The sequence below is a fragment of the Pteropus vampyrus genome, unplaced genomic scaffold (genome assembly GCF_000151845.1).
Source record: "Pteropus vampyrus isolate Shadow unplaced genomic scaffold, Pvam_2.0 Scaffold19, whole genome shotgun sequence".
In the NCBI taxonomy this organism is placed as follows: Eukaryota; Metazoa; Chordata; class Mammalia; order Chiroptera; family Pteropodidae; genus Pteropus; species Pteropus vampyrus.
Genome location: NW_011888800.1, coordinates 1,375,709 through 1,392,042, shown reverse-complemented (window position 1 = coordinate 1,392,042; position 16,334 = coordinate 1,375,709). Strand labels below are relative to the sequence as shown.

The 16,334-nt window shown below is 38.9% G+C and overlaps 1 protein-coding gene across 1 annotated transcript in view; it reads right to left on the bottom strand.

Annotated features, from left to right (window-relative positions):
* The window catches only part of LOC105288774 (formin-1-like), a 230,833-nt gene that overhangs the window by 74,020 nt on the left and 140,479 nt on the right, over positions 1-16,334 (bottom strand). The window contains exon 12 of the mRNA XM_011355145.2: positions 12,615-12,735. Coding sequence (XP_011353447.1) covers positions 12,615-12,735 — 121 coding nt within the window. The remainder of the gene's footprint in view (positions 1-12,614; positions 12,736-16,334) is intronic.

The window sequence follows — 16,334 nt, the reverse complement described above, 5'->3', positions numbered from 1 at the left end:
GATATTTGCAAAAGCCATGACTCCACTTCAAAAATACAAAAGGGAATCCACGGGTGAACCTCATCCATGTAGAGTACGTAGAGAAGACCCATAAAACTCTACTCAATAGATCTTAATTCAAGAAAAGGCCTCAGCTCTGCATCAAAAGACAGGTGAACGGTACTATATTTAGATGCCTGTGTCATTTTCTATGATTCCTGGGCCAACTCTGGGCCAACTTTTTCCATTAACCGACCATATTGGATAAGAATCCTATTCTCTAAAGATAACTTTTAGATGATATCGACAATAGAATTTTTGAGGCATGGATTAATTTAAAAGCAGATCCTCAAGAGCCATTTAGGAAGAGAATACCTGAGATCCAAACATGATATAATTTTACAGCTGACTTTTATATACTGTAAATGGCCAGAATTCCAGGGATTTTTAGCTGTTCTAATTAACTCAGTCTAGGGAAGAATGCAATAACCCTTACTGAATTAGGAGAATTGTAGAATGCACTGAAATAGCACATCAGTAATAATCATCTTAGAAACCCAGAGGTGGAATGTACTTTCAAGATCTGCTAGCACAACTACCCTTCCTAATAGTACCTATCCTGCCCACTACCACAACATAGTCTTCCAGGCAGAAGTGGGTGAGGCACCCACTACCTCTCTGGGCCCTCGGATCTCCGTTTGGATTGTTTTAAAATCTGACTTCCTAAAGCTTCTACCTGTTTATACTCATTGGACATCTTTGCCCATAAAGAAATAATCTAACTGCTCTCAAATAGCAAGGTCAGCAATTATCTGAAGAGTAAACTGAGTCTTCTCTACCATTTATTAATTTGCTCATTCATTCATCCACTCAACAAATACCGGTTGAACAACAATGTGATAGGTACTGACCCATACAGTAGATATAAACATTAAAAATGTCATTAGATCTCTGCTTTCGTAGAAAGGGGGAGGGAGAAAATTTACGCATAAACTAATAAAAAATAATAGCAATATCAGAACTGTAGGCTGTAATATAGAGTGACTATTCAAAATGACTGCTGTAATTTGGGTGGTCCAGGGAGGCCCAAGGTACGGGGATATCTAGAGGAAGGACGGACATTCTAGGCAGAGGGAGTAGCTGCTGCAAAGGTCCTAAAACAGAAACAAGCTCGTTGGGTTGGAACACGAAGAAGGGCTATGAGGCTGGAGGGGTTGGGGTGCCACGAGATGAAACAGGCCGGAAAGGTGGGAAAATCATGTAGAAACTTGTAAGGCACGGCTGCAAGTTTTGAAGTTGGATTTTATTCTAAGGACAATGAATAAGAAACAATTGAGTGACCTGACCCGTCTGAGGTGTGGAGATTGGATTAAAGAGGGCAGGAGTGGAACCAGGAAAACTTGATAGGAATCTGATGTTATGGCCCAGGTGAAGGAAGGTGGTGGTTTGGACTAGAATTACAGTGTGGACATGGAGAATAATAAACTGATTCAAGGCATGTTTTGAAGAAAGAGGCAACAAGATTTGCTCATGGACCGGATGTCAGGCATGAGGGCACAAAGGGAATCTAGGGTAAGTTTTTCCTCTTGCTTATACTCTGCAAAGGGCTTTCTTCCCAATTAATCCTCTCAAACAACCAGTGAGGCCAGCAGGGCTACTCTCCTGTTCATACAGGGATGCTGAGATGTGGAGGATGAAACTACCCGCCAAGAGTCGCACAGCTTGTGAAGCACAAATCTGAATTCAGCACCTATGACTCAGACTTTTCTATGATAGTAGCTTTTATTTCAATATTTTATGTTTCTTGAAAAAAATGCAAAATAAATTCTATTTATTGTGTCGATTTATAAATAAAGGATAGAAGTAAAGTGAAAATTGAGAGGAGGAAATCAGGACAACATAACTCATCCTTCCCACCTAGAGATGTCACAATCGTGGCTTCAAAGGAAAACACAAACTCCTTCCATTAATTAAACGAGTGAATCAGGTTTCAGTTTCCGTATCCTCTCTCCTTTCTGTACAGCTTGTCTTTGAAGGCATTCCATTTGGGAAATGTATGACCTTTACCCACCACACTGCACTTAATTGAATGCTTTGCATCAAAAGTCGCCATGCTAATCAACATTTTACACCCACTGCCTTTCTGAAATTCTTACCCCAGTTCCTTATGTCTGTTTTGTTGAAATCATTTTACAAAAATAAATCATATCAAAGTTTTTCTTTTATTATTTCTGAAACTTTGCTTGCAAAACTAAATATTTTTAACACCATGGCAACACGGTTAGGACTCTGGCTAATGTAACCAGGCCATAGCAGAGTTCGGACTTAGAACACTTCTGCAGTGGACAAATGGGTTGTGAAGGAGGAAAGAGCTAATAAATTAGGCACGGTCAATAATCATTCAAGGCGTGTCTTCTGGAGCTTCCTAAAAGGTGATAAATTAGCCAGGCTTGTCCCACCAGATCAATTTCCCCTCTCCGTTCTAGGATACAATATGCAGGAGCAAACTGCAAGGCTCTGAATGAGTTTAGGTAGTAACCTCTCACACCTTCCCAAGTACTTCCTCATATATCTGCTCATCTCACCCTTCCAATATCCCTCTGAGTAGGGCAGCGGGCAGGATGATCAGCTCCATTTTTCCAGCTGAGGCTCACAGAAGTAGTGATTTGTCATAGTTGCATGGCTTATTGCATGGTTACTAAGAGGCAGAACTAAATTTTTAAACTGCATTCTAAATCCCAGGCCAGTACTACTTTCCACACACCAGCCTCCGCTGCTGAAATTTATCTAAACTATCACTTACAAACGCTTTGGTTTGTTGTTATACTTTTCATATTTATTAAAGTTATACATGCACATAATTAAAAGAATAAGTGAACTCTATGCACTCTATGAAGAGCAGTCCCCGATGCCCCGCCCCCCACCCCCACACTCACCACAGGGGCTCCCTCCCAGTGCAGTGACTTAGACCAGTATTCGGTGCTGACATTTTTATGACTTTGCAAAAACAACTCCCAGTCCCAGCTGATATATGTAAACTCTGATTAATTCACTTTTCCTAAACATCCCCTACCTAACTTTCTTACCCTCAGAATGAACAATTTTTTCTAATTTGCTCTGCTCTCTATGCGATTATCACTAAATGAACTCCAAGCCTGTTACTAGTTGGGTAAATCTTGTCAAAACATTCAGATACATCAGATTTCATATTCCTCAAGAAGCTTCTCCGTGATTCTTTTGACCTAATCTAATCTGGAATGTTCGTTCTTCATGCTCAGCTGTCACACTGGGCTATCTATCCTGGACCATCCCTTCGACTCCCTTCTCCACTGGATTGTTTTATTTCCAAGAGCCTTTGTCTTCCTATTTTGTGGTATAGCACTTTCTCTAGTAGCATCCTGAAAATGGTTCCATGGGAGATAAGTTTTTTGAGAACTTACATGTCTGAAAACATTTTTATCCTGCCCTCATATTTGATTGATAATTTGGTGGATATAAGATTCTGGAATAGGGATAATTTTTCTTCAGAATTCTAATCCATTTCTAGCTTCTAGTGTTGCTCTTGAAAAGTCTGAAGCCATTTTGCTTCCTGATTCTCTGAGTGTAATTTGTTTCCACAGCTACCCTAACCCTCCCCGCTTTTAGAAGTGTGTAAGGTTTCCTTTCGTGCCGAGTATTCTGAAATGCTATAACAATGCCGGTATGTATCTGTTTTATTCCACTGTGCTGGCATCTCTCTGGGCCTTTTAAAATTAGGAACTCATGTCCATCATTTTGGGAAATATTCTTGAATGATTTCTTTGATTTATTTACATATGAATATATATGACGTTTGTGTATGTATATGTATGAATTTATGTGTGAACTTGTGGTGTGTATGAAACTTGTGGTAAAAATTGAATTGCTTTTCACCTTTCTCCACTCCCAGGGTAGAATTCAGTTTTCTTGTTTGGTTAATTCATTATCACTTGTCTATCTATTTTTTGAGCTTCAGAAATGTTGTGGTTATGGTTTTCTCTCTCATTCTGTATTCTTGAGTACATACTTTTAAAGAACTCCCTTTACTATTATTGTTTTAGTAATTTTCAGAAGAACTGAAATCTCACATGAGTGTTCAATCCAAATGAACGTTCAATTGGCCATCTCTTCTCAGAAGTCCTCTCAAAATTCTCCAAAGTCTTTCCCCCCCATTACTAGAGCCATACTGCTTATGGACCATGCTCAGATGAGTAATTAAAGAAAATATTCACTGTCATGACGAGATCTAGTTTTCCTCTTTTCTTTCTCTCTGGAAGAACATATAATCTCATGGAGAAAAAACCTTTTGATAATGCTAGGTGGTAGAAGTCACTCATGCTGCAAGTCAGGGCTGGCCCTGAGCACAGAAGCAATAGTTTGCTCTGCTCTGTGACATGACAAGTCTCAGAAGGTCCTCGTACCTTCTCATCCATGTCAGAAGCCCATTACACGTAATTTCCACAAATGGAAGGGATAATAAAGGAGTCAGAAACATGTGGGTTACCTATGGGTGGCCCTGTAATACTCCGCTATTTCTCTGGCTAACCATGTTTGACTAGTTCATTTATCTTCTGGGTCATGAAGGAATAAAACAAAGGCTACATAATTGTCAGAAAGAGAGAGGAAGAGAGGAAGAGAGTGTGTTAAAGAAATGAAAAGAGATTGACAGGCAAGCCATAGGAAGATAGAGACTACAACAGGTAGATTAGCTGAGTGGTTATGGGTGGAGAGAAGAAAAAGCCTAAATTAAATCCAATTATTATCTGTTGTCCCTTTAGAAGATGAACCAGAGAACTAAATGGGGCTTATTCTTCAAGATTTATCATTCTAGATCATATTGTCAGTGCTTAAAGGGTGGACCTACAAATAGTTAAAGACTAGAGCATGATACAGTGGAAAGAATATAAGCTTTGTAATCAGATAAACCTCTTCCAAATCTTGGCTTTGTCACTAGAAACAAAGTTGCTCCAATTTCCTTACTCTGAAAATGCAGGTGGTACTCATTTGAAGTACTTTTAACTAATAGAAATGATGCAAGCAAATTTGCTGGTATTTAGTAAGTGCTCATTAAATGGTAACTGTTGTCATTTGTGATGGTGGAAATGGACGCCTACTGCAACCCTGAACATGCTTACTGCGCCTGTGTCCACTGTCTGCTCCTGCAGGGAGGAGGATTTCATCATTGAGATTGTTTAGAAATGATAGTGCATGATGGTAATAAAAAGTGAACCAACCTTCAGTAGGTTTTATTACTGCTTTTAAATTCTCTACAGAAGTGCCAGATAAAAGACAGGGCACCAAATTAAATCTGAATTTGAGAAAAACAAGAAATAATTTTTTTAGTATAAGTACGTCCTGTGCAATATTTGAAACACACTTATGCTCAAGAAAGTCTTGTTTATCTGAAATATAGATTTAACTGGGCCTCCTGCATTTTATTTAATAAATCTGGCAACCCTAAGGTTACCCCCATATTGCATGCACTGGGGGCAGAATGCTCTACTACAGGCCTCAACCCCTATCACTCGGTAGGCCCCTGTGTCTACTGCACATTCAAAGGGACTTTCTTTAAATCATTTCCTTTGCTTCTTGAGATAGTATCAATAGGCAATCACTTTTCTTAAATTCCGTTTGGGGCTCAACAGTACTGACTGACTTAATCTGCCAAAGGCCGTACTTTCATCCAAGTGCTGGACAGAAACATAGATTTCTGGCCGAGGAGGAGCCAACGTGGCTGCAAGAAAGAGTCAAATAGGATGGGGGCAAGGCGAACTTGCACTAAAGAACTGGACAGTGGAGCTGGGACAGGATCCTTCCCTCTGCCTTCAATGATGCAAATTTGAATATCCATTAGTAGATCAGTAACACCAGTTATGAGAATGTCTCCTCCTTTCTCACAGTCAACTCTTACTTAATTAACTGCAGTAATAGAAGGAGGGCAGGGCACCACTACTAACCCCAAATCCCAACGAAAAAAATAAGATGAAATGCAAGTTTTGCAAACTAGCCCTTCTGCCCTTTCTCCACCATGGAGCAAACCAACTCTTGTGCAGGCAGCATCCCCTACTGATCCCATCAGTGCTCAGAGTCCCAAACCCCAGCCCTCACAACTCCCCCTTCAGCACCTCACTAATATTATCTCAGCAGTGTATTTGCCCAGACACTTCAGAGAGCTAAATGCAAAAGAGAGGGCTGTTTCCATCCTTCAAGAGAAACAATAGTCCATTGCTTACTATGTCATTCTAAACAGGAAAGGTTTTCCAACGTGTAAGCAGTATAGGTGACTCACAGTGATTAATATTAAAAATAATATATTATTAACTTTTTAAAAACTAAGACTAATCCTTAACCTCACTAATCTACCTATCTATAATTGAGAGTTGACAATGATTTGAGTTTTTTATCCTAGTTTTAATTGTAAAAATTTCATATGCATATCCAAACAGTCAAACTATTACCACTACAACAGTCTCTGCCAACTACCATGTAAAAATGTTCTCATTTCATGTTTTTACATGTGTAGGTGTGTGGTTCCTACCCTAATTCCTCCTCTTTTAGCTGATTATCTTGGTATTGACTGTACGCCTCTAAATAACATGTGATTTTTTTGTTTTTGTTTTTGTTTTTGTTTCTGGTGGGCCTTTAGAAGAGAGTGGAGCTAAATGAATGAATTCAATGTCATCTTCATCTGGAAGACAAGTTGGCCGCCATTCAGAAAATCTACCAAAAACAGAAAAAAACCTACAACAAAAACTCCTCTCTTTCTTGAACTGCTACTTTCAAGTATGTATGAATTTACATCCTCCTGTAATTTAGATTCTGAGTGGACTATTCAGGTACTGGTGTTTTACGAAACAGAGATTCATCTGGATGTTTGGCCTAAACTGGTCCCTCCATTAAAATAAGGCTCAGGATCGAAAATGCCTGAAGATGTGATGGATGTACTTCGACGTAAAGTTAGTTTAGAAATATTACTACTATTCAAACTTAGAATGAAGACTTTAACATTTATTGAATGCCTGGAATATGCATTTCACACAGCATCTCATTTAGAGAAGGCTTAAAAGAGTTAACATTTTAGGATAAACATTTTTTGGATAAACATTTATAGAGTGGTAACAGATAGCAAAAAAGTCAACAGAGTCTCTTGTCTTTCCAAAACTGTATAAGTGTATTCCCAAATATTTCTAAATGGTACATAAGAAAGGACATATTCAAATATATAGTCTTAAATATTTAGAGAAAAGGACATCATTGGAATTATCTTAAAATACACACAAACTTGCATCTTGGCCAACATTCTCAATCAAGTTTGAATATCTTACACTGAGGGTTAACTACTAATTACATTTTGTCAATTTATGTAATATGTAATAAGAGGGCGAGATCTAGGTCATAGCTAGTTGATTAAACAACCCACCTTTACTGATAAGGGATACTAAGTAACTATCCTTAGCTAATAAGGGCAATTTATTTTTATTCTTAAACTTTTCATAATATATTGACTTCTCAACACCTATCTGAAGAATTCCTGTGTCATTTTCCAGCAACAAAAAAATTAACCATCCTACTCTCATAGCCAGAATGAATTTTTCATAATAAAATACTAGCACAAGATCATGTCAAACAAATATGGACTGGGTGGGGGTGGTGGTGGGGTGACACTAGAGTAATTTTGAATACCACTAATGTTATTCATTTTGGCTTTCAGGCATCAAGACACCAGAGAGGATTTGACCAGCTCTGTTTGTTTGCATGGATAACAAACTCAGTAAGGACAGTGTAGCCAGGGAGTATTAAGAGAGATATTAAAGGGAAAGGCTGTAATTGTTCATTGCAGCTCCTCCCATTAAGGTCATCCAGTCATGATGATTAACCAATAATTGTGTCTTTATGTTAAAAATCTGATAATAATATCAATATCCGTTCTTAAACTACATCTCACAGAATGCATGTTTTGTCACATATTACTAAGTAGTCAGTGAAGGAAAAAACAATGTTTTAAGTTGAGAAATGCTGCTTTAAACAGGATTAAACCATTTTGCTTTGTTTTTTATTGCAGGACTTCCCAGAATCTTTAATAACTATGTGTGCACTGTGAATCCCTAGGATATGATTTTAGGATAGAGCAATTCCAGGTTTATTGAACTATAGACTCTTGGAGAGCACTAATTTACACTGCATGTAATACTGGTGAGTGCCAGGACGTGAGAAATCCTATATCTATGGTCTCAGTGGTGTGTGTGTGTGTGTGTGTGTGTGATGTATTAACTGGCACAATCAGAAAGGATACATTGCATGATGTGTTTGTCTCCGATTGCTACTATAACAAATTAACACAAAAGTGGCTTAAAGCAACACGAACATATTACTCAGAGTTCCCATATGACATGGGTCTCAGTGGGCTAAAATCAAAGTGCTGACAGGGCTGCCTTTCCTTCTGGAGGTTCCAGGGAGTATCTATTCCTTGCCTTTTCCAGTTTTAGAGGCTTCCTGCATTCCTTGGTTCATTGCCCACTTCCTCCACCTCCAAAGCTAGCAACAATACATCTCTCTGATCATTCTACTGTACTATCTCCCGCTGACTACAGACAAGGAAAGTTGTTGGTTTTTAAAGATTCATTTGAAAGATTTATGTGATTAGATTAGGCCCACTTGGATAGTCTAGGATAATCTCTTCATCTCAATGTCAGCAAAGTCCCTTTTTGCCATGTAAGGTAACATAGTCACTGATTCCAGGGATTAGGATTTGGGCATCTTTGGGAGCCATTATTCTGCCTACCACACATGCAATGGTAAGAATACCTTCAGAATTCTGGTCAGCAAAGAAGGTCGAAGAATAAGAAAGAGAGCAGTTATTTCTACAGTTTGCTTGGGTTTCCCCAGCTGTTACTCATAACATCACAGTATCAGAGAAATTAAAATTATTGTCTCATTAAAGGATGCAGAACGATAAACAAAATATGGAACATGTTCCCAGGCAACAGGAACTTGGTTCTATCTTCAAAATGTAGAGAAGTGAGCTCAAGTCCTCTCGGAATTAGATTCTCTGCAAACACAGCCAGTTGATTCTGCAACAATATGGGCCTGATTCTACAAGTTGTGCATTTTCCGAAAAAAAGTACATTCCCCTAATCAGCTGTACTGTAGCTTTCCTTCCTAAGGAACTGTGTATTCGCTACCTCCTATGGAGTAGGTACTATAATTGTCCCATTTTATAGGTGAGAAAATGAATACTTTTTATGGTTATGGTACTTGATAAAATCTTGCTTTCACCAAACCAGTAAAAAATACTTATCTGATTCCAAAGCCTGAGGTCCTAATCTTATGCAATACTGTGTCTTTTCACTTTTATAATCCATCTCTCCTATACATCTTCCCCGTCTCTATCTCCAGCCCAAAGTAAGTTCTTTCCTGTCGCTATCTGATCTGAGGGTCTACATAAGTGGTTCTACTAATGTGTGTGTACAACCCACTTGCACTCATACACACATGTTCAGTGACTCTCTTTCTGTAATTTGTATCTTCATGAGGCTTTATATCTTTAACATACTTTCCATTTTGATCTCTGATACAATATGGAGACTTTCGAGCCACAGGCAGGATATATCATGAATACATGGCTTAGTGTCACATCTAGTGGCTAGGTCATCACCTGTGAAGTGACTCGGCAAGTTATGTGAGCACCATAAACTTCAGTTTCCTCCTCTAGTGAGAGATCAGTAATAACATCTACTTCAGGGATCCCCAGTCCCCAGGTTGTGGACTGGTACTGGTCTGTGGCCTGTTAGGAACCAGGCTGCACAGGTGAAGGGCCAGGGGAGGAAGGGAGCAATTAGGAGGTGATTGGCGGGCAAGCAAGCGAAGCTTCATCTGTATTTGCACCCACTCCCCAGCGCTAGCATCACCACCTCAGCTCCATCTCAGATCATTAGGCATTTGATTCTCATAGGAGCATTGGTCCTTGGTGCTAAAAAGGTTGGGGACCACTGCTTTACTTCACAGGGTCATTGTAAGGATTAAAATAAATGATATATGTAAAGCACCTGATAGATAATAATCACACAATAAATCATAGCTGCTACTATTATCATCCATTCCTTGCTGTGTTTACTTATGTAAAAGTGCTATTCAAAGTTTTTGTCTCTGTGAAAGATGCTAATTGACAACCTCTACTTCTATCAGTGACATTTGTACAACTGACAACCACACTTTAATTCATATCCTATGGTTAAGGTGTGGCTCATGTTACTCAAAACAATTTTCTACCAAAGGGCTGTACTTGCTGGGAGAACTGGGGCCTGAGACTTCTTGAAATTTGCTAATCACATCTGGTTTAGCTTTAGACATTTTCTGGGGTTTTGCCAGCAGCCACGACATTTTAATGACTACAATAAACCTCAAAGCCTCATCAAATCTTTGCTGTATGTGTGAAAATTATGTCCTCTTCAATTAAACATTCAATCTAGGCTCACACCAAGGCCTTATGGAAAAGGAGGTGAAACCTGAATGGGAACGTGAGATGAAACGGACCGCCACGACTCTGGCCATCTTGCCAGATGGTATTTAGAAGAAAAAGAAATTCATTAGAGAACCAATGGTCTGTATTTTCTTTAAATATTTACTAGGTACCTTTCATGTGTTAAAAACACTGGCATCCCTAAAGATTAGCAGGGCATTTTTGTTTAAATATTCAATGTGTGTCGGGGGGAGTCCCAGTTTCCTCATTTGCCTTTATGGGACTTCACGACTTTTGGTGAAGTCCGAATCAAAGAAGAAAAATAACTGAGGGGATATTCAGTTTTCCTTTATAGGGCAGTTCCTTCAGCTTCAGAAGAGGTGTATTCCCTTAAAATTGACGAAGGAAAGTGTCAGTTGAGTACCGCGAGATCTGGAATGACACCTAGGATCTCCTTAGAGAAAATAGGTGATAAAGCTTTGGGGGAAACCCTGCCTGTGCACTGTCCCCTTAATTCAATCTTCTCATCCTCTTGTTATTTACGTTCAAACACACAGAAACGCCAAAGGGAGGTGGCTGAGCCAGGATGCTTGAAAGAGGCAGCCCCTGGAAGGAAGGCAGGAGAAGGGGAAAGATCAAACATAGATCAGGATCATAGATCATAGATCTTTCTGCTCAAAAGACTACAGGAGAGGCCAGGCCAACAGTTTACAAGGGCCAGGAGATGAGGAGATGGGCATTCAGGGACGACCAGGGAGTGAACAAACATGGGTCTTCACCGCCACCGCTCACCTTGCAGCCATCAGGAGGACTGGCCTGGGCCCTAATTCTGCCACTGGAGAGGGACAGAAAAAGCTGCCACATGATGGCTTACTCTGCTTTATTACAATAAGGATCAAGCTCCTCATCTTAGACCAGGATAAAACTGTCATTCTTTTTTAGGAAAGGGAAAAGAATAACCACAAGTTCACATATCACGTTCCTGGACAAAGCATTCACTTGGTTGAATTCACGCTCTCAACCACAGCAACAGGAGGGAAAAGAAAATCCACATGTGCCTTTAAAAATAATTTACAAGGTAAAAATATTCACTTGTAACCACTATCCTTATTTAAGCAAGTTTTATGCCCCAAGTATAAATAAATGGCTTTTCCTGCCACGAGGAACAGATCTTTCCCACTTTACTTCCATTTTCAAGCTGTTCTCTGTCTAAGATTTAGGTTTCTCAGCCCTCTTTCACAATAAACATTTTTTAAATGTTTATTTTATGTCTTAGTGTAAAAATATTCCTGGTTCAAGCTCTTCATTTCCTCAAGCTCTCCTTTTGGCACTCTGGGCTCCATTTCCACATTAACATGCTCCCTAAATCCTCTGTATGGCTCTGCAGTTGGAGTTATACAAACTCCAATGCAAGCATTTATATTCTTGGACAAGGAGATGTCTCCACAGTGAGAACGCAAGACTCTGGAAATGCCAAAGGAAAATTCCTGCCCAAGAGATACATATTTTCACCTTTCGAAACTCAGCACTTTGTTTTGAATAATTAAAAAATGTACATTAAACTAAAAGAGAATGTTTACTATGGGTCTTGCCACCATTATCACTTATATACATAAACCAAACATAAAGAGATGCACGTATGTATATTTGTACGTGTGTGTGTATGAGAGAGACAGAGACACAGAGACACAGGCAGAGAAGGCAGCATAGCAAACTAGTTTAGAAAATGCAGACAGACCTGATTAGAACTCAGTAAATCTGCCTCTTACTGGCTGTGTGAACGTAACCTCTCTAAGCCTCATTTTTCTCATCTTTCAAATGGAGTTAGTATAGGGTTATTATAAAAATCATACGAGACAACAGTAAGCATTCAGTAAAAGTTGCTGTTATTATTATTATTAAAATTATATGTTGGAAAATGTAGATATAACAGGATGTAGGTATAACAAGCATGAATTAACACCAGCCAAAGAGAGGGACATGTAAATACAGTGCCTCCAAAAAGTGCACAAGACGCAAAGTTTCATGAGGGCTGTTGGGTACCACGACTGAACTCTGCACCAGTTCCATTCCACGAACCACATATAAATCACCCTCCTAAATCATTAAAAAAAAAAAATCTTAGCTATTATCATAATAACAGAACAGTTCCTGTTACCTTCTAGTTGCCTCTTCAGTTTTCTCAAGTCTTTTACAAGGTCTTCAAACTTGACTTGGGAAGCCAGAAAGAAATCTTGTGGTTCAGGCAGGGGGAAAACGCTCTTTTCTGTTCCTGCTTCCTAGAAGATATGGTAAACAAAAGTACATTATACTTCCCCATTGTCACTTTCAGTTGAAATTCCAAAGCACCTTTTAATGGATGTATGAATAAGAACCATAGCAATGCTCCTCTGCTATTCCTAAATTTGGTTACTTCGAAGTGCTTTCATGTCTTTCACAATATCATTTTGGTCTTACTGGCATTTAGATAGGCTATGGCATGGGCTAGGTTCTATTTTGCCTCATGAATTAAAGGGAAAATTGTCAGGTATGTCTTGATCTTGGACAGTCTACTTCCATGGAAAAAGGCATAGGAGGAACACATGAAAGTATTTAAATTGAAAGTCCTTGTTTGAGTTTCACATGGTAGCAATTAGATAACTCATCTTTGGGGTATGTCAATGGGTATGAATTGGAAGGTGCTGGATAAGGCAGCACTGCAATGGAAGAAATAATCACCCTCCCTTATGCCTTTCCCTACCTTCTTCTGCAGCTTGAAGCCTTTCTCTGTGTGTGTGTGTGTGTGTGTGTGTGTGTGTGTGTGTGTGTGTGTGTGTGCGCGCGCACGCGCGCGAGCGCGCGCACAGGCGGCCGAATTCTTCACATAACTGTAAAAATTTTTCAAATGTTGTTTGCCTGCTGTTAGCAGATATTTACTGAGGGCACGATTGGGAATAGTTTTGACAAGCTCCACAACTATATCTAATAGAGTATCTGAACTTAGAAACATCTTGAAGGACAAAACCTTCAGGCACATTGAAAGATAAGATGAGTCTCATATTTCTTTTCCAGTCTAGCTTGCTTTTCTCCTTGAGCTGTTATAACATAAGCTTTGTATCTTGCTTATCTCAGAGAGTCTTCAGGTCTCTCCATATAAGCTACTGTGTCAGCTTCCCTTCACGTTCCATCCTTCCTACTGCCATTAGGACCACTTCCAAACTCTAAAACTGCTTTACATGGCACTTTATGATCTGGTCTCTGTCTACATCTCCAGCCTTATTTCTACCTTCCCCTATCTCTAACTCCTTCCCCCAAATTTTCATAAAATATTAGGATTGGCCACAGTGTCTTGCCTCTAGGTTATTATTATTTTTTAATATATATATAAACCTGTCCCTTTCCAAGCCTTCCCCAGAACGTCCTTACACCTCCTTGTTCCTACTTATCCTTCAAGTCTCAAAACAGGTATCATTTCCTCAAAGATTTCCCCTAAGTCTCAGCAACCAACTCTTGGGTGTTTCCAAGAATCCCTCATACTTACTGTTATCACAGCACTTATCAACGTTAATTTACAAATTGCCAAGTTAGGTTGTATGTCTTCCTCACTAGACTATAAACACTTTGAAGGCAGAAACTGTGTCTTGTTCTCAGTATAGAATATAACCTCTGGCATATCAATAAACTTTGCAACATTACAGAGAGGCTATAAAACACTGTTCTGGGAAGCTTGTACCTTTAGAAGGAGACATCTAACTTATCATCATCAAATCACTTTTGTTGTGGTTTCAGGGATCCCTGAGACCCTCACCTGTCTTTAAGACCTTTAACTTCACTGAGTCTTGGGATGCTGAGAAAAGGTGGCTTTCCTCATTTGATCAGAATAACATTTTACGTGATCAGTGTACTATTTTTTCATCTTCCTATACTTATTTTACTACTTTAAAAACAATGGAAGCGGTACCCTAGTCTGAGTGCCGAGATGGAACAACATCTAAGACGCCTGCCACAAAACTCCATGGTAATCTCCACTGGAAGAACTCAGGAATAACATCTCTTTCCAAAACTTTTTATGAGACTCAGTCCTGGCTTTGTTTTTTTTTGTTGTTTGTTTGTTTATGTTTTTTAATCTAGAAAAAGAGAAAATGCTGCTGAGTGACTCAGCCTGGTAGTAGCTCTTGTGAAAGTTGCTCAATATGGGTTCAAAAGACATGGCTCTAGATGAGTTTCTTTAAACTTCACAGACCTAGACTTGGACCCCAAACCTGGCTTGAGTGGAGAGCAGCCTGGAGCAGGATTCACCTTTCTTCAGGTAATTGTTCATCACCACTAACCACAAAAATCATCACTTATGCTCCTAGGGGGAGGGGATAGTTTAATAAATCACATAATTCTACACTCTTGTTGAGTGAAATGCATTTTGTACAGTGAAAACTGGGAGAACACCACACAAATGTTGACCTCTTATTTTTCCCAAACTGGGCCATTCCAAGTTTGAAACTATTCTCATGGTAAGATTTTCCTCTGTGATTTTCCTCAATTCCATGGGGTCAGCTTTCTTCAAGGAGAGCCCTATATCATAGGCAAATTTCAGCCTTCCTAGACAATGCATCTGACTTGGTTGAGGCAAACACTACAGGGTAAATTGTGTCAACCTTGGATTAGAAATGTTGCCTCTCAAGATTCTTCAAGGTGATTCTGCCGCATCATACCTGCTGCCAAAACTTTGGGTATATACATATTGCGTGAAGCTCAACAAGACTACCAACGGTCTACCAGAAAACAGCTTTCACTTCCTCGTACCTACTTCTTCATAGATGAAACTTACTACATTCCTGTTGATTTTTAAGTATACACGACTCAGCAAGTATTTATCAGGCACCAACATGATAGACACTAAAAAGGAGATAACAATGAGTTCTGGAGCTCAGGGAACAATGCCAGGATGGTACATAATTGCTCATTGATACCTATATACAAGGCAGTGTTCACACAAAGTGTTCCTGGGCTTCAAAGGAGTGACAGATGAAGAAGTGAGCAAAATCTTCATGGAAGAAGAGCCATGTAAGATTGCACTATATATATATATTTTTTATATCTTTTTTTCCTTTTACAAAAGCGACACATGTTCATAATGTTTAGTAACAGAAAGACTCTCTTACAATCCTACCACCCAGAAATAATCAAACATTTTAATATATATCTTTCCAGGTCTTTTTATGAACTTGTGTGCATTTATATTTACATATTTGAGATTATACTGTATATTATTTTAAACATGTTTGTAATTTGAAAGCAGAGCAAGAGTATTTTCCAATGCCATTAAATGTTCTCCTATACATTTTCCATGGCAGAGTATTATTCCATTTTATGACTAGCATAATTTATTTGACTCTAGTTTTTACCTATGGACACTACCAAAATTTTTGCAATATTTTGCTATTACAAATTACTTTAAATAAAAAAAAATGATACATGTCCTAGTTTTTTCCTTAGGATAAAAATTCCCTAGAAAGATTCTGATATGGAAAGGCCAAAGCCTTGCTAGCCCGTACAGCACATCTGAATGAATTAGAAAAAGGTGTCCCCTGTAAGTTGGCATAGCTCCATGAGCAAATAGCTTGACGAGCACATGAAAATCTTTATGAGCATTTTTTTTTCCAAGGGCTCTTTATAGGACATATAGTTTGGTGAGTACAGGGCAGACTAGATATGGGTCTCATCTGACCTAGAGATCTTAAACAGAGAATAACTCAGTCGACCACACATTATAGGCCTGAGAAAGGTTTCGTCAATGTGTACTGCTAATTCTATATGTCTAGCTGACAATTTATATCTTCTATTTGTTTTCTGTAATTATCTGCAGTCTCTTTTGCCACTTTTTTTTTATGAGATGGGACAA